Raw genomic sequence first — 19,117 nt, 5'->3', positions numbered from 1 at the left:
ACCAAGAAAACAATTGGTAACACACTACGCCGTGAAGGACTGAAATCCTGCAGCGCCCGCAAGGTCCCCCTGCTGAAGAAAGCAATGAACATCTGAATGATTCAGAGGAGAACTGGGTGAAAGTGAGATTAGACCAAAATTGAGCTCTTTGGCATCAACTCAACTCGCCGTGTTTGGAGGAGGAGGAATGCTGCCTATGACCCCAAGAACACCATCCCCACCGTCAAACATGGAGGTGGAAACATTATGCTTTGGGGGTGTTTTTCTGCTAAGGGGACAGGACAACTTCACTGCATCAAAGGGACGATGGACGGGGCCATGTACCATCAAATCTTGGGTGAGAACCTCCTTCCCTCAGCCAGGGCATTGAAAATGGGTCGTGGATGGGTATTCCAGCATGACAATGACCCAAAACACACGGCCAAGGCAACAAAGGAGTGGCTCAAGAAGAAGCACATTAAGGTCCTGGAGTGGCCTAGCCAGTCTCCAGACCTTAATCCCATAGAAAATCTGTGGAGGGAGCTGAAGGTTCGAGTTGCCAAACGTCAGCCTTCGAAACCTTAATGACTTGGAGAAGATCTGCAAAGAGGAGTGGGACAAAATCACTCCTGAGATGTGTGCAAACCTGGTGGCCAACTACAAGAAACGTCTGACATCTGTGATTGCCAACAAGGGTTTTGCCACCAAGTACTAAGTCATGTTTTGCAAAATTATAGACTGATAATTTCTTTGTGTCACGGTTTCGGCCGAGGCTGCTCCTCCTCCTTGTTCGGGCAGGTTTCGGCGGTCGTCGTCCCCGGAGTACTAGCTGCCACCGATCTATGTTTCATGTTCGTTTGGTTTTGTCTTGATGTTGTACACCTGTGTCTAGTTAGTCCTCGTTAGTGTCCTATTTAGTTCTCGTTGTGTGTGTTGGGTGTTGGGTGTTGTGTGTGATTGCTCCTCTGTTTGGTGTTCTGAGCTACATATCTTCCCTCCGTTGTTTGGAGAGGTTTTCGCACATGTTAGTGCGCCTTTTGTTTGACGCCTGTGTGCGCCTTTATTTCGCCTCCGGGCTTATGGTTCTCGTGTACTACGTGAATAACTCACTAAAGTATTTTGGACTAAGCTTCTGCGTCCTGCGCTTGATTCCTGCACCACACCCCCCTCAGCACCCCTTGACACTTTGTCAGTGGGCAAACGTACAAAATCAGCAGGGGATCAAATACTTTTTTCCCTCACTGTATGAAGGGCAACGAGCAGCAAGCAGTAGGCTATATTTCCCCAACTACCCTCAGCTTTCACAGCTCCAGCTCTTGAAACTCAATCAATAGTGTATTAACAGTGGTGGGAACAATGGAACAACTGACTAACTCTCCTCTCCTCTGTTCTGTTGCCTTGGCCACTTCAAGTATCGCTGCCCTTAGTCACGCTACCGTCACCCCAATTATGACTTGACCCTGTGGCTGGAATGGTAAGGTCGTGAGGTCGAGGAGATGGATGGAGAGAGAGTCGGAGAGGTAGAGAGGATTGAGGAAGAAGAGGAGTGGGTATAATTTGAAAGTGGGAGGGAGGAAGGTAGGGACTAAGGAAGGAAACTGTGTTCCCAAGGTCTCACCCTTGGCACGGCTCCGACTCGAATACTGTTGATCAGAGAACATTCTAGAACCTGGCCCTCCTGTAGAAAGAGAGAGAGAGAGAGAGAGAGAGAGAGAGAGAGAGAGAGTGGAGGGAGAGAGGAGAGAGAAAGAAGAGAGATAGAGAGAGAAAGATGGAGGGAGAGAGGAGAGAGAAAGAAGAGAGAGAGAGAGATAGAGAGAGAAAGATGGAGGGAGAGAGGAGAGAGAAAGAAGAGAGAGAGGGAGAGACAGAGAGAGGAAAATAGATATTGTCAATGCCAAACAAAACAAACATACTCTCATTCCACCCCACTCCCCAAACCTCACCTAGCTTTGTCAGATTACTGTAGCAACCTGACTGTCAGTTCCAGAAGCTCCATAGACATACAATATGCTGCTAGTGGCCAGATACGGCTGTTTTAAATGACATCTAACTACAGGCCCCATGTAGCTGAGATAAATACAGTACCCCAGAGAGAGAGAGAGAGAGCTCTTGAAACTCAATCAATAGTGTATTAACGGTGGTGGGAACAATGAAACAACTGACTAACTCTCCTCTCCTCTGTTCTGTTGCCTTGGCCACTTCAAGTACCGCTGCCCTTAGTCACGCTACCGTCACCCCAATTATGACTTGACCCTGTGGCTGGAATGGTAACGTTGTGAGGTCGAGGAGATGGATGTCTTTATTTTCTCTCTCTGAATACACTCAGAACACAAAGACAGGGCACTGCATTGAGTAAGAGGATGAGAACGAAGCCTTTTATATACACAGATATGGTTGACAGACTGTACCTTTCCATCGCTCTTCCACGTGATGAAGAAGCCAAACTCGTCCACTTTGACCAGACAGTTGGGCTCAAACAGAAACGGATCCTACAAGACAGAAGCATTTTAATTAGAGAGCCAATTGAGGTTTTATTTGATGTGCGAGGACATTACGCATCCCCTCCATTACCTAGCTAGCACACACACGGCTTACGCAACAAGATAAACAGCAGCATCGATAATTCATTTTTAAAGATGTAACACACACACACACAAGGAGAACACAGACACCTACACCCTGTGCGTGCAGGACAGGAGGACCTTGTGCTAGGACTAACACAAACACAGATAAATGTGAATGTTATGAACTGTTGAATGCAAACAGTGTCTTGGTACCATACACACCAACCAGCTGCTACCTTGGTGACAGGACATAACCTGATTAACGTGGCAGGCAACACTCACTGGCCTCCTGGATATATTATAAAATATAAATTATCCTGGCTAAATCTAGTCTTCCACTTCCTGTTATATGTTTACTGTGACGTTGGAGACTTTTTTAATAAACCATTGCGTCAGAGCAAGAGTATAACTTCTTTAGAGAAATAGTTCCTAACCTACTAATTCAATCCCCTAATTTAAAGGATAGAGTTGTGCTTTATTTACAGTCTACTTAATGTGGTAAACCACCCAGTTACAAATCCATGAGGCGGTTATTAGTCAAACAGCCAGGTTTGCTTCAGGCGTGGGGGCAGCAGTCTGTCAGCGGGCCAGACGGTGAAGCTCATAAGGCGGGGAGGGAGATAAATATAGTCCCAGGCTCTGACTGGAGGCCTCGTGTGTATGTTTGTTGTGTGAAAGAGAGAGAGACAGAGAGGGAGTAAGTAGCGGGTGGGCTGGCAACAGAGTAATAGCAAAGTCATTTGGATTACATTCCCGTAGTCCATCCATTTGCCTGCCGCATTCTAAGTGAGTGTCTATGTGTGTGTAAGAGAGAGATAGAGTAGAGGGTCGTTGCAGAGATAAAGGAAACAGTGAGTGACACACACACACACACACACACACACACACACACACACACACACTGCAGGATGTGTTGTTTCAGCGAGATTATGGTAAGCCTTCAGTTCAATCAATCAATCAATCAAATGCATTTTATAAATCCATTTTTACATCAGCAGTTGTAACAAAGTGCTTATTCAGAAACCTAGCCTAAAACCCCAAAGAGCAAGCAATGCAGATGTAGAAGCATGGTGGCTAGGAAAAACTCCCTAGAAAGGCAGGAGCCTAGGAATAAACCTAGAGAGGAAGCAGGCTCCAGTTCATGTGCTGCTCGACACCAAAAATATGGCTGTTAGTTAATGCATATACTGTTATCGGATCCCAGCCTTATAACTAACAGTCCTGACATTTAAGGATGTTGGAAACCACCAAGAATGCTGTTTGGTGTAAATGTTGTATTCACCTTGCGGTTTCCAACTTCCTTAAATGTTGTATTCACCTTGTAAAGACGTCTGTTATAGCTAGTATCTACAATATTAGGCTGGGTTCTTCTTCCTTCTAAGAGGTAACCTGGCTGCGATGGTCTAAAAACATATAGCAAAATTACAACCAAATACTTTTTATGTCTTTATAAAATAATTCCCTCCAGGGTTCAAAATTAAGGGCAATAAAAAAATAAGTCCAAAACAGACTCTGTTCTGGGACTACAGATCCAAAATGCATACAACTGCACATATATATATTTTTTTAAGCAATGAGATCAGATGGTTTAGCTTAACATGTTGATAACGTTTTATTTCTTCATATTATAAGCTCAACAATGCGCATATGGCTGTAGGCTATGGGGGAATGTTCCAAAATGCAATTAGCAGGAAAACACCATTCTAAAAAGCGCACGTGAGTGGTTTCATGTGACAGAGATGAAAATATCCATAAATTAAGAAAGAGGGGATATCTAAAGATGCATCTACTAGCATGGGTTATTTATATGATTAAGATTATGACTTTGGCTGCTGGACATTTTTGTTTTATAAACGTTGATTTGAAAACCAATAGAACATGAGAAAAATGATGGTTTCAATGGCATATTAAGTGTTGATAAAATAATTCCCTCAACAATTCTATGGTCGTATTTTGGCTAGGCTAGGCTACTTTGAAACGAGGTAAAGACATGCTTCATAAAATGACATGAAACGTCCAGGTTTTAAACAATTACGTTTATGGTTAAATAGTTTAAAATGCTGACCGTCTCAGCTCAGATTCAAGGTGGGTGATGATGTTCGGTGCACAACAGACACTGTCCTCCACACTCCAGTCTTGTGACCATTTGATCTGAAAGAACCATGCCTCGAGTATGTCGACAAAATCAAGCCTTAGACGTTAATGTAAATGATCCTTCATTATATTTGCCAAACATGACTGTCCTAATTAAAAGTCTCATTAAAGTTTGCCTACATTGGTTTGGACATGAGGCTGTAGCCAATATGCATATCACCAACACTTTGACATATAGGCTTTTGTATTTATGTACATAAAATATATTCTTCTTGTCCGACATTTTTTTAAAAACTTGTCCCGGACAAGAGGACAAGTATTAATGTCGAGCCCTTAAGTGTGTGTGTGTGCGTGTGTTTTGACTGCAGCATGGTTCCCTCCTCTAAGAGTTACCAATCCATCACCCAGTTCTTTAAACACACACACCGACACACACGCTGACACACACACACGTCGACACACACACACACGACTGTTAAAAGCAGGCCTGGGGATCCACAGTGTTCGTGTTCTCTACAGGAGACAGAGACATCCAGAATCTGTAAATGCGAGAAACAAGCAGGGTTTCTATCAAATGTGTCATGGCCCATTGCTAGCATATATTAAAGCTACTATAAATAAAACCAACTATAAACGTCTGTCAAACCAAACAGACTAATGCTTATGGAATGACTCTACTATCTGCTAGTCTCTGACATGATTGACTGAGTAAGTAGCTAACATTAACACACAGAACAAATCAAATCCTAGAAGTGCCTTAGTGCCTCACTAAGACTTAAGGCCTGATACACACTACCTCTGAGGATCTAGAATACTGTCCACTCACAGTACACATCAGACAGACTGTTGCTGCGGCCATTTTGATTGTCAGTGTGGCTCGGCGTTTTATTCTCCATTAGCTGTCTGAGTCACTGGCAGCTGTCTGTATGTGTGTGTGAGTGTGTGTGTGTGTGTGTGTGTGTGTGTGTGTGTGTGTGTGTGTGTGTGTGTGTGTGATGTGTGTGTGTGGACTCAGTAATGAGGGAGGCAGAGGAAGATGATGTGAACCATCAGTGAGGAGGGTACAGAAGGGGAATACTGTCATCCCTTCCTCATCTTTCCTCTGCTACGGAAAGTGGGAGAATGGAAGATGGAGAGATGGAAATGACTGGTCTTTGAAACCACATATAGTGCATGCACATACACACGTAAGCCTACACACACACACCCTGATGTCCCTAAACTAATTAGAGCATCGTCAGGGAGCAGACCGGCAATGGGTCCAGGAAATGTTTCCCCTGCACATTATTCCATCTCCCTCTACTGCCATCATTAGTATTAGTGAACGAACATTGACCATCAGCTTATGTCAGTCTCATTTCCATTCTAACACTTTTATCATCATCTTGTCAGTGCAGATAGATAATTGTTGGGCAACATGGTCTCTCTCTCTCTCTCTCTTTCTCACTCTCTCTCAATGAAGTCATTAGTGATGCAGTAAAAAATCGATACAGTTGCATATCAGGATATTATTTTTGACTATATATCGTATCGTATTGTTTTGACAATATTGCAATATTATTTTTGCGCTAGTTGGCTTTACCTGTACCAAATCTCCAGTACTTTTCCTGCATAGCTTGTTCTCCATCTTCTTTTTAGTTAGGGAGCCAATTTGTTTTCAGCACTTTTATTTCCATGACTGATCAAAACTTGTTTTCTCATGGCTCTGTCTTGTCCCTCTGCAAACGTACGGTGAGCAATATGTTTGGAACATCGAATCGCAATAAAATCCCAGTATCGAATCACAATACAAATCATTCGGAAAGTATTCAGAACCCTTGACTTATTCCACATTTTGTTTACGATACAGTCTTATTCTAAAATAGATTACATTTCCCTCACCAATCTACACACAATACCCCATAATGACAAAGCAAAAACAGGTTTATAGATTATTTTGCAAATGTATTCAAAATATAAAACTGAAATATCAAATTTACATAAGTATTCAGACCCTTTACTCAGTACTTTGTTGAAGGACCTTTTGCAGCGATTACAGCCTCGAGTCTTCTTGGGTATGACGCTACAAGCTTGGCACACATGTATTTGGGAAGTTTGTCCCATTCTTCTCTGCAGATCCTCTCAAGCTCGGTCAGGTTGGATGGGGAGCGTCGCTGCACAGCTATTTTCAGGTCTCTCCAGAGATATTCGATCGGGTTGAAGTCCGGGCTCTGGCTGGGCCACTCAAGGACATTCAGAGACTTGTCCTGAAGCCACTTCTGCATTGTCTTGGCTGTGTGCTTAGGGTCGTTGTCCTGTTGGAAGGTGAACCTTCGCCCCAGTCTGAGGTCCTGAGCGCTCTGGAGAAGGATCTCTTTGTACTTTGCTCCGTTCATCTTTCCCTCGATCCTGACTAGTCTCCCAGTCCCTGCCGCTGAAAAACATCCCCACAGCATCGCCCGTTTGGCCGGACGGCCAGCTCTAAGAAGAGTCTTGGTGGTTCCAAACTTCTTCCATTTAAGAATTATGGAGGCCAATGTGTTCTTGAGGACCTTCAATAATGCAGAAATGTTTTGGTACCGTTACCCAGATCTGTGCCTCGACACAATCATGTCTCGGAGCTCTACAGACAATTCCTTCGACCTCATGGCTTGGTTTTTGCTCTGACATGCACTGTCAACTGTGGGGCCTTATATAGACAGGTGTGTTCCTTTACAAATCATGTCCAATCAATTGAATTTACCACAGGTGGACTCCAATCAAGTTGTAGAAACATCTCAAGGATGATCAATGGAAACAGGATGCACCTGAGCTCAATTTCGAGCCTCGTAGCAAAGGGTCTGAATACTTATGTAAATAAGGTATATTTCTGTTTTTTATGTTTAATAACTGTACATACTTTTCTAAAAAGCTGTTTTCACTTTGTCATTATGGGGTATTGTGTGTAGATTGATGAGGATTTGTATTTATTTAATCAATTTTAGAATAAGGCTGTAACGTAACAATATGTGGAAAATTAAATTGGTCAGAATACTTTCTGAAGGCACTGCATATTACACCAGTATGTACATATAGAAAGGAAAGGAAAGGAATGGGAAAATCGTGAGAATTGTGAGAATCGCAATACATATATTATCCGCACAAAAGTATTGTGATAATATCATATCGTGAGGTCCCTGGCAATTCCCAGTAATCATGTCGTCACAGACTACTTGGTCCCCATGGAAACCTTTTGACTGATTACTGAGAACTAATGGTAAGGGAAGTCCCAAAGGACACACACACATGCACGCACACACACACATACATACACACACAGACACACATGTCCCTAAGGACGGAGGGGTGACTCAACGTCACCTTGACAGTCTCCTATTTACCTTCTTACTTCTTCTGAGGTGAACGTAGATGATAGATAGAGAGATACAGTACAGTCGACCAGGTCAGGAGATACAATTGATCAAGAGTTTGAAAGGGCTATTTAAAGTATCACTGCCAGTCAAATGAGGCAGAGAAGAGAAGCAGAGAAGCTAGGCAACAATATGGTCCAACATCAATGACTATCTCTCCCACTCAGTGTCTGTATGTGCGTCATATGTTTGTGTTGGATACCACAAAGACAGACATCACTTCAATACAGAGACCATGCTGAGTATCAAACTGTTAATGGCTATTCCTCTCACGTTGGGATTAGTATGCACTGCCCCGTCTTCACCGTCTGTTGCGCTGTGGGGTTTAAGCGAGCTGAGAGCGGACTCTGGAAGAATCCTTCCTGATTAGCATATTTAAGCGTGTGTCTGTGTGTGTGGGCGAGGCGCGTCTGCCATGTTAATCAACACAGACGTCCCCTGCAGGCCTTCTATTAGCCAGCCTGAGCAACAGCTATTATCACACACACACACACACACACACACACACTTTCAGATAACTCCAAGGTAGACTACTTCCAGCTTTTAATAATTATGTTGTTCTTTAATCATAATAAGGTTCATCACTGTTTTCTGAGCATCGGGTCGAGGTTTGGCATTTTCAAAGGCTGGCTAATGATCACTTTTGTTGATTGTGATTAGACCCTACATATGATATGTAAAGAGAGAGAGAAGCAAGTCAAACAGGGCCACCATGGTCAGTTGCTTGCTACTATTTTCTATCTGAGATATAAAGCAATCCCCTCCAAAATGACCTACATCTCATAACACTGCCCATAAACACACAGATCAGTAGCGTTGCTTGCTAGCTAATGTTATTCATTCTATTTCTTTTCTACACTTGTAGCCTATCAGAAAATACCCATAGTTAGCCATGCTAAGCTAGCTCTGTGGTTTATTTCAAGTTGGATATAAGTTGGTTGACAACTCAACTCAAATATCAACCAAAATGTATTAAATGTAACGGAGGATACATATCAAGATCAAACAACTGGGTTCTCGTCTTTTTATCCTCTCCTAGCAAACTTTAATCAAGATGTTAAAAATGTGTGAATGAACAGCTTGTCGGTTATGAACTAGATTCACCAGAAGCTTGGCAGAGATTCACTAAAGCTCTCCACCCAGCCACCCAGTCTCCCAAAAGTCATAGCAGGGTAGAGGCCCCCTAGCTAGTAGGACCACAGAAATACACACTAAGTTAATACACAGAGGAGTTTATTCCAAAGTAACCAGGCTGTCCTATTTCCAAGGCTCAGTTAAATATGCCCTTTGATGTTAGTGATGACGTTTTTTTGCCTCTGTGTTTATCCATGGAGGGATCCTCTTCACTGAAGACTTCATTAAAGAGATTCCTGATCGTTATCTCGCCGTGTGTGTGTGTGTGTGTGTGTGTGTGTGGCACGCCCAGTCCTAGATTTGCCATCCCCCACCTAACTGGCCTGATTGAGTTAGAGAGGGGAAATGTGGAAGGGAGGACACAGGGAGGGAGGACACACACACACGCCAACACACACCACACACACTCACAGCAGGCTGTCAGACTTTTGGTCGCCATGACAAAGTTGGTTAATGTGGTGGATCAATGTGGTGACTGTCTGTATCTCTGATGACTAACACAATGAGTTATTATGACATAATGGGGATAGCCCTACGTGTGTGTGTGTGTGTGTGTGTGGCCTAACACACTGATTTATAAATGCCATAAAGGAGATGGCCCTACTCATGTGTGTGTTTGTGTCTTAATGTCCCATGAGAGGACGGTCATTAGAGTAGTGTCGGGTGTACCACTGCTTCCCAGACACACAGAGCTACAGGCCATAGATATAGGGTTTCAGGCTAACCTTGTTTGAGATGCACTAATTCTGATAGCACCCAAAGTACAGAGACAATTACATTCTAGTTAGGATAGTGTGTGTAAATAATTTGTCAACATGGAGGATTGGTTGGAGGACAGGTTGACAGTTGGCACTCTGTGGCAATTATAATTTTTTTTAAACTACTGTATGTTTGCCAAAATGTTGGCAGTTTGTTTCTCACCTCGTCAAACCTGTCGAAGGAAGCTCCTTCCTGCATGAAGCCAGGCAGGTGCTTCTGCCAGTTAAACTCATAGGACTTAGTCATGGCTGCTCACACCTGGAGAGAGCGAGAGAGGGGGAGGAGGAGATAGAGAGAGGGGGGTTAGAGAGGGATAGAGAGAATGGGAGAGACATTATGTTAAGACAGGTGGGCCACATGGCTGTTAAAAGAAGTATGATTTATGCATTATCAAATTGCCTTTCTATGTAGTGCTGGGAAAAACCTGACTCAGTCATAATGATTATTATAATCTATAATCAATCCGTCACACAGACATACACTATTACCTCCGAGTCTACACACGTATTGTTTTACCTCAGAGAGAATGACGCTACCTGTCACAAGACGGTGTTTCATGTTGTATTATTATCGATACCGGCTCACAGAAATAGCCAACAATGACGTCAAACCTGAGAGTGTCGGGTTGCGTGTGTGAGTCTGTGTGAGAGTGTGTGTGTGAGAGACTGAGACAGAGAATAGACCTGCAAGTTAACTTGTCAGTATGTGTGTGTGTGTGTGTGTGTGTGTGTGTGTGTGTGTGTGTATGTGTGGTGTGTTGCTCTCTAACACATTGAACTCTTCCCATCTATGAATTAACACTTTGTAATGTATGTATGTCACTGCATTAGTAATTCGGATCAGACAGCAGACTCTGTCAACTATGTATTTTCAGAAGGGCTGAGGTACGTAGGATACAGTGCCTTCAGAAAGTATTCACACCCCTTAACTTTTCCATATTTTCTTGTGTTACAGCCTGAATTTAAAATGGATTAAATTGAGATGTTTTGTTAATGGCTGTCACGGATACAGCCGAGGCTGCCCCTCCTCCTTGCTCGGGCAGGCTTCGGCGTTCGTCATCACCGGAGTACTAGCTGCCACCAATCGATGTTTCTGTGTCACACTAGTCCTGTCTTTAATATTCACACCTGTTACTCATTAGGCTTATTGGTTTCCCTATATTACCTCTGTTTTCCCTCCTGGGTTTGTGCGTGATTGTTCGTTGTTACGTCGTCTGTTGAGCTGTTGTTTTGCTCTTCCCTGTGTGGAGGGTTTGCTATGGTTTACTTTGTGTTTAGTAAAGCCATACTTTTCTCAGTTCTGTGTCCTGCGCCTGATTCCGTTTCACCACTTCACCCAGACGCTGACAATGGCCTACACACAATAATGATGTTTTTCGAAAAGTTGACAAATTAATTAAAAATGAAAAGCTGAACTGTCTTGAGTCAATAAGTATTCAACCCCTTTGTTATGGCAAGCCTAAATAAGTTCAGGAGTAAAAATGGGCTTAACAAGTCACATAAGTTGTATGGACTCTGTGTGCAACAATAGTGCTTAACATGATTTTTGAGTGACTACCTCATCTCTCTACTCCACAGATACAATTACCTGTAAGATCCCTCAGTCGAGCAATGCATTTCTAACACAGATACAGTGAGGGAAAAAAGTATTGATCCCCTGCTGATTTTGTACTTTTGCCCACTGACAAAGACATGATCAGTCTATAATTTTAATGGTAGGTTTATTTGAACAGTGAGAGACAGAATAAAAACAAAAAAATCCAGAAAAACGCATGTAAAAAATGTTATAAATTGATTTTAATGAGGGAAATAAGTATTTGACCCCTCTGCAAAACATGACTTAGTACTTGGTGACAAAACCCTTGTTGGCAATCACAGAGGTCAGACGTTTCTTGTAGTTGGCCACCAGGTTTGCACACATCGCAGGAGGGATTTTGTCCCACTCCTCTTTGCAGATCTTTGATCAAGTCATTAAGGTTTCGAGCCTGACGTTTGGCAACTCGAACCTTCAGCTCCCTCCACAGATTTTCTATGGGATTAAGGTCTGGAGACTGGCTAGGCCACTCCAGGACCTTAATGTGCTTCTTCTTGAGCCACTCCTTTGTTGCCTTGGCCGTGTGTTTTGGGTCATTGTCATGCTGGAATACCCATCCACGACCCATTTTCAATGCCCTGACTGAGGGAAGGAGGTTCTCACCCAAGATTTGACGGTACATGGCCCCGGCCATCGTCCCTTTGATGCGGTGAAGTTGTCCTGTCCCCTTAGCAGAAAAACACCCCCAAAGCATAATGTTTCCACCTCCATGTTTGACGGTGGGGATGGTGTTCTTGGGGTCATAGGCAGTATACCTCCTCCTCCAAACACGGCGAGTTGAGTTGATGCCAAAGAGCTCGATTTTGGTCTCATCTGACCACAACACTTTCACCCAGTTCCCCTCTGAATCATTCAGATGTTCATTGGCAAACTTCAGACGGGCCTGTATATGTGTTTTCTTGAGCAGGGGGACCTTGCGGGCGCTGCAGGATTTCAGTCCTTCACGGCGTAGTGTGTTACTAATTATTTTCTTGGTGACTATGGTCCCAGCTGCCTTGAGATCATTAACAAGATCCTCCCGTGTAGTTCTGGGCTGATTCCTCACCGTTCTCATGATCATTGCAACTCCACAAGGTGAGATCTTGCATGGAGCCCCAGGCCGAGGGAGATTGACAGTTATTTTGTATTTCTTCCATTTGCGAATAATCGCACCAACTGTTGTCACCTTCTCACCAAGCTGCTTGGCGATGGTCTTGTAGCCCATTCCAGCCTTGTGTAGGTCTACAATCTTGTCCCTGACATCCTTGGAGAGCTCTTTGGTCTTGGCCATGGTGGAGAGTTTGGAATCTGATTGATTGATTGCTTCTGTGGACAGGTGTCTTTTATACAGGTAACAAACTGAGATTAGGAGCACTCCCTTTAAGAGTGTGCTCCTAATCTCAGCTCGTTACCTGTATAAAAGACACCTGGGAGCCAGAAATCTTTCTGATTGAGAGGGGGTCAAATACTTATTTCCCTCATTAAAATGCAAATCAATTTATAACATAATTATTTTGTCGTTGTTCTGTCTCTCACTGTTCAAATAAACCTACCATTAAAATTATAGTCTGATCATTTCTTTGTCAGTGGGCAAACGTACAAAATCAGCAGGGGATCAAATACTTTTTTCCCTCACTGTACAACCACAAAGACCAGGGAGGTTTTTCAATGCCTCGCAAAGAAGGGCACCTATTGGTAGATGGGTAAAAACCAATAAATCTGACATTGAATATCCCTTTGAGCATGGTGAAGTTATTAATTACACTTTGGATGGTGTATCAATACACCCAGTCACTACAAAGATAAAGGCGACCTTCCTAACTCAGTTGCCGGAGAGGAAGGAAACCGCTCATGGATTTCACCAAGAGGTCAATGGTGACTTCAAAACAGCTACAGAGTTGAATGGCTGTGATTAACTTTTTGTCCTGAATACAAAGTGTTATGTTTGTCGCAAATCCAACACAACACATTACTGAGTGCCACTCTCCATATTTTCAAGCATAGCGGTGGCTGTATCATGTTATGGGTATGCTTGTAATAGTTTTGGACTGGGGAGTATTTCAGGATAATAAAATTAACGGAATGGAGCTAAGCACAGGCAAAATCCTAGAGGAAAATCTGGTTCAGTCTGCTTTCCACCAGACACTGGGAGATTAATTCACCTTTCAGCAGGACAATAACTTAAAACACAAGGCCAAATCTACACTGGAGTTGCTTACTAAGAAGACAGTGAATGTTCCTGAGTGGCCGAGTTACAGTTTGGACTTAAATCTGCTTCAAAATCTTTGGCAAAACTTGAAAATGGTTGTCTAGCAATGATCAACAAACAATTTGACAGAGCTTCAAGAATTTTGAAAAGAATAATGGGCAAATATTGTACAATCCAGGTGTGCAAAGCTCTTAGAGACTTACCCAGAAAAGCTCACAGCCGTAATCGCTGCCAAACATGTATTGAATCAGGGGTGTGAATACTTATGTAAATGAGATATTTCTGCATTTAATTTTCAATAAATTTGCAAAAACATCTAAAAACATGTTTTCACTTCGTCATTATGGGCTATTGTGTGTAGATGGTTTTGAATTCAGGCTGTAACACGACAAAAAAAGTCATGGGGTATGAATACATTCTGAAGAGACTGTACCAGCACCATCACACACTGTCACAAGTCGGCTCAACTTACCCTGTCCCGTGGCACAACTTACCCCATACCCGGGGTAAGTTGTGCCAAGAGACCACTTTTTTTATTTTTTTATTTTTTATTCACATTTATTTAACCAGGTAAGCCAATTGAGAACAAGTTCTCATTTACAACTGCAACCTGGCCAAGATAAAGCAAAGCAGTGGGATAAAAACAACAACACAGAGTTACATATGGGGTAAACAAAACATAAAGTCAAAAATACAACAGAAAATATATATACAGTGTGTGCGAATGTAGTAAGTTATGGAGGTTAGGCAATAAATAGGCCATAGTGCAAAATAGTTACAATTTCATATTAACACTGGAATGATAGATGTGCAAATAGAGATACTGGGGTGCAAATTAGCAAAATAAATAACAATATGGGGATGAGGTAGTTGGGTGGGCTAATTTCAGATGGGCTGTGTACAGGTGCAGTGATCGGTAAGGTGCTCTGACAACTGATGCTTAAAGTTAGTGAGGGAGATAAGAGTCTCCAGCTTCAGAGATTTTTGCAGTTCGTTCCAGTCATTGGCAGCAGAGAACTGGAAGGAATGGCAGCCAAAGGAGGTGTTGGCTTTGGGGATGACCAGTGAGATATACCTGCTGGAGCGCAGACTACGGGTGGGTGTTGCTATGGTGACCAGTGAGCTAAGATAAAACAGGGATTTGCCTAGCAGTGATTTATAGATTACCTGGAGCCAGTGGGTTTGGCGACGAATATGTAGTGAGGGCCAGCCAACGAGAGCGTACAGGTCACAGTGGTGGGTAGTATATGGGGCTTTGGTGACAAAACAGATGGCACTGTGATAGACTACATCCAATTTGCTGAGTAGAGTGTTGGAGGCTACTTTGTAAATGACATCGCCGAAGTCAAGGATCGGTAGGATAGTCAGTTTTACGAGGGCATGTTTGGCAGCATGAGTGAAGGAGGCTTTGTTGTGAAATAGGAAGCCGATTCTAGATCTAACTTTTGATTGGAGATGCTTAATGTGAGTCTGGAAGGATACTTTACAGTCTAACCATGTTCTCAAAACTGTTATGTTTACATGAATTCTGATTATTTCCAGGGATACACAACACCCTGAAATATATGTAGATACCTTGTTCAGAAAGAATACTATATTTCCCTTGACATAGTGATGCTGAATGTAAAAAATGGCTCAACATACCCCACTCTTCCCTACATTTCGAGAAAATGTGCATTGATTTAAGATAGGCCCTCCTTCAGCCCCCTCTAGGTGGTACATGCGGGGCCATCACAGGTAGCCTAGCGGTTAAGAGTAACCTTGAGCAAGGCACTTAACCCTAATTTGCTATAGGGATGCCGTACTTCTATGGCTGACCCTGTATAACAACACATTTCACCTATCTGGAGTATGTGACAATAAAAACATATTTTTTGTTTCTTTTTTTCTTCTAACCTACTGGTCCTTTAACATGCAATATTATGTGTCTAGAGAATAAGGTCCACAATACATATTAGTTATATGGTGCTCTCAGCGGAAGGTTGAAGTGGGGATGTAACGTGAAGACCTCTGAAGTGTTGTGTGTGTTATGACACGCTCTACAGCACCACCTACTACCACACACCTACTACCACATCAACTACTACCACCTACTACCACATCAACTACTACCACCTACTACCACATCAACTACTACCACCTACTACCACATCAACTACTACCACCTACTACCACATCACCTACTACCACCTACTACCACATCAACTACTACCACCTACTACCACATCAACTACTACCACCTACTACCACATCACCTACTACCACCTACTACCACATCACCTACTACCACATCAACTACTACCACATCAACTACTACCACACACCTACCACACACCTACTACCACATCAACTACTAACACACACCTACTACCACACACCTACTACCACATCAACTACTACCACATCAACTACTAACACACACCTACTACCACATCAACTACTAACACACACCTACTACCACCTACTACCACATCAACTACTAACACATCAACTACTAACACACACCTACTACCACATCAACTACTAACACACACCTACTACCACATCAACTACTAACACACACCTACTACCACACACCTACTACCACATCAACTACTACCACACACCTACTACCACATCAACTACCACCACACACCTACTACCACACACCTACTACCACACACCTACTACCACATCAACTACTACCACACACCTACTACCACACACCTACTACCACACACCTACTACCACATCAACTACTAACACACACCTACTACCACATCAACTACTAACACACACCTACTACCACATCAACTACTAACACACACCTACTACCACATCAACTACTAACACACACCTACTACCACACACCTACTACCACATCAACTACTAACACACACCTACTACCACATCAACTACTAACACACACCTACTACCACATCAACTACTAACACACACCTACTACCACACACCTACTACCACATCAACTACTAACACACACCTACTACCACACACCTACTACCACATCAACTACTAACACACACCTACTACCACATCAACTACTAACACACACCTACTACCACATCACCTACTAACACACACCTACTACCACACACCTACTACCACATCAACTACTAACACACACCTACTACCACATCAACTACTAACACACACCTACTAACACACACCTACTACCACACACCTACTACCACATCAACTACTAACACACATCTACTACCACATCACCTACTACCACATCAACTACTAACACACACCTACTACCACATCAACTACTAACACACACCTACTACCACATCAACTACTAACACACACCTACTAACACATCAACTACTAACACACACCTACTACCACATCAACTACTACCACACACCTACTACCACATCAACTACTACCACACACCTACTACCACATCAACTACTACCACACACCTACTACCACATCAACGACTAACACACACCTACTACCACACACCTACTACCACATCAACTACTAACACACACCTACTACCACATCAACTACTACCACACACCTACTACCACACACCTACTACCACACACCTACTACCACACCTACTACCACATCAACGACTAACACACACCTACTACCACACACCTACTACCACATCAACTAATAACACACACCTACTACCACATCAACTACTACCACACACCTACTACCACACACTTACTACCACACACCTACTAACACACACCTACTACCACATCAACTACTAACACACACCTACTACCACATCAACTACTAACACACACCTACTACCACATCAACTACTAACACACACCTACTACCACATCACCTACTACCACATCAACTACTAACACACACCTACTACCACATCAACTACTAACACACACCTACTACCACATCACCTACTACCACATCAACTACTAACACACGCCTACTACCACACACCTACTACCACATCAACTACTACCACATCAACTACTAACACACACCTACTACCACATCAACTACTACCACATCAACTACTAACACACGCCTACTACCACACACCTACTACCACATCAACTACTACCACACACCTACTACCACACACTTACTACCACACACCTACTAACACACACCTACTACCACATCAACTACTAACACACACCTACTACCACATCAACTACTAACACACACCTACTACCACATCAACTACTAACACACACCTACTACCACATCACCTACTACCACATCAACTACTAACACACACCTACTACCACATCAACTACTAACACACACCTACTACCACATCACCTACTACCACATCAACTACTAACACACGCCTACTACCACACACCTACTACCACATCAACTACTACCACATCAACTACTAACACACACCTACTACCACATCAACTACTAACACACACCTACTACCACATCACCTACTACCACATCAACTACTAACACACGCCTACTACCACACACCTACTACCACATCAACTACTACCACATCAACTACTAACACACACCTACTACCACATCAACTACTACCACACACCTACTACCACATCAACTACTACCACATCAACTACTAACACACACCTACTACCACATCAACTACTAATACACACCTACTACCACATCACCTACTACCACATCAACTACTAACACACACCTACTACCACATCACCTACTACCACATCAACTACTAACACACACCTACTACCACATCAACTACTAACACACACCTACTACCACATCAACTACTAACACACACCTACTACCACATCAACTACTACCACATCAACTACTAACACACACCTACTACCACATCACCTACTACCACATCAACTACTAACACACACCTACTACCACATCAACTACTACCACACACCTACTACCACATCAACTACTACCACATCAACTACTACCACACACCTACTACCACATCAACTACTAACACACACCTACTACCACACACCTACTACCACATCAACTACTAACACACACCTACTACCACACACCTACTACCACATCAACTACTACCACATCAACTACTAACACACACCTACTACCACATCAACTACTAACACACACCTACTACCACATCAACTACTAACACACACCTACTACCACATCAACTACTAACACACACCTACTACCACATCACCTACTACCACACACCTACTACCACATCAACTACTAACACACACCTACTACCACACACCTACTACCACATCAACTACTAACACACACCTACTACCACATCAACTACTACCACACACCTACTACCACATCAACTACTAACACACACCTACTACCACACACCTACTACCACATCAACTACTACCACATCAACTACTAACACACACCTACTACCACATCAACTACTAACACACACCTACTACCACATCAACTACTAACACACACCTACTACCACATCACCT

At 43.0% G+C, this 19,117-nt stretch overlaps 1 protein-coding gene across 8 annotated transcripts in view; it reads right to left on the bottom strand.

The window, feature by feature from the left end:
• LOC121552187 (1-phosphatidylinositol 4,5-bisphosphate phosphodiesterase beta-4-like) overlaps positions 1–19,117 on the bottom strand; it is a 127,701-nt gene that overhangs the window by 47,163 nt on the left and 61,421 nt on the right. For all 8 annotated transcript variants that reach the window (XM_045211317.1, XM_045211316.1, XM_045211319.1 and 5 more), the window contains 3 exons: positions 10,085–10,180; positions 2,391–2,471; positions 1,598–1,657 (listed from right to left, as the gene is read on the bottom strand). In XM_045211317.1, the coding sequence (XP_045067252.1) occupies positions 1,598–1,657; positions 2,391–2,471; positions 10,085–10,168 (225 nt within the window). In that variant the 5' untranslated portion in view covers positions 10,169–10,180. The remainder of the gene's footprint in view (positions 1–1,597; positions 1,658–2,390; positions 2,472–10,084; positions 10,181–19,117) is intronic.

The sequence above is a fragment of the Coregonus clupeaformis genome, chromosome 36, assembly GCF_020615455.1.
Source record: "Coregonus clupeaformis isolate EN_2021a chromosome 36, ASM2061545v1, whole genome shotgun sequence".
In the NCBI taxonomy this organism is placed as follows: Eukaryota; Metazoa; Chordata; class Actinopteri; order Salmoniformes; family Salmonidae; genus Coregonus; species Coregonus clupeaformis.
This window is presented reverse-complemented; position numbering and strand designations above follow the sequence as displayed.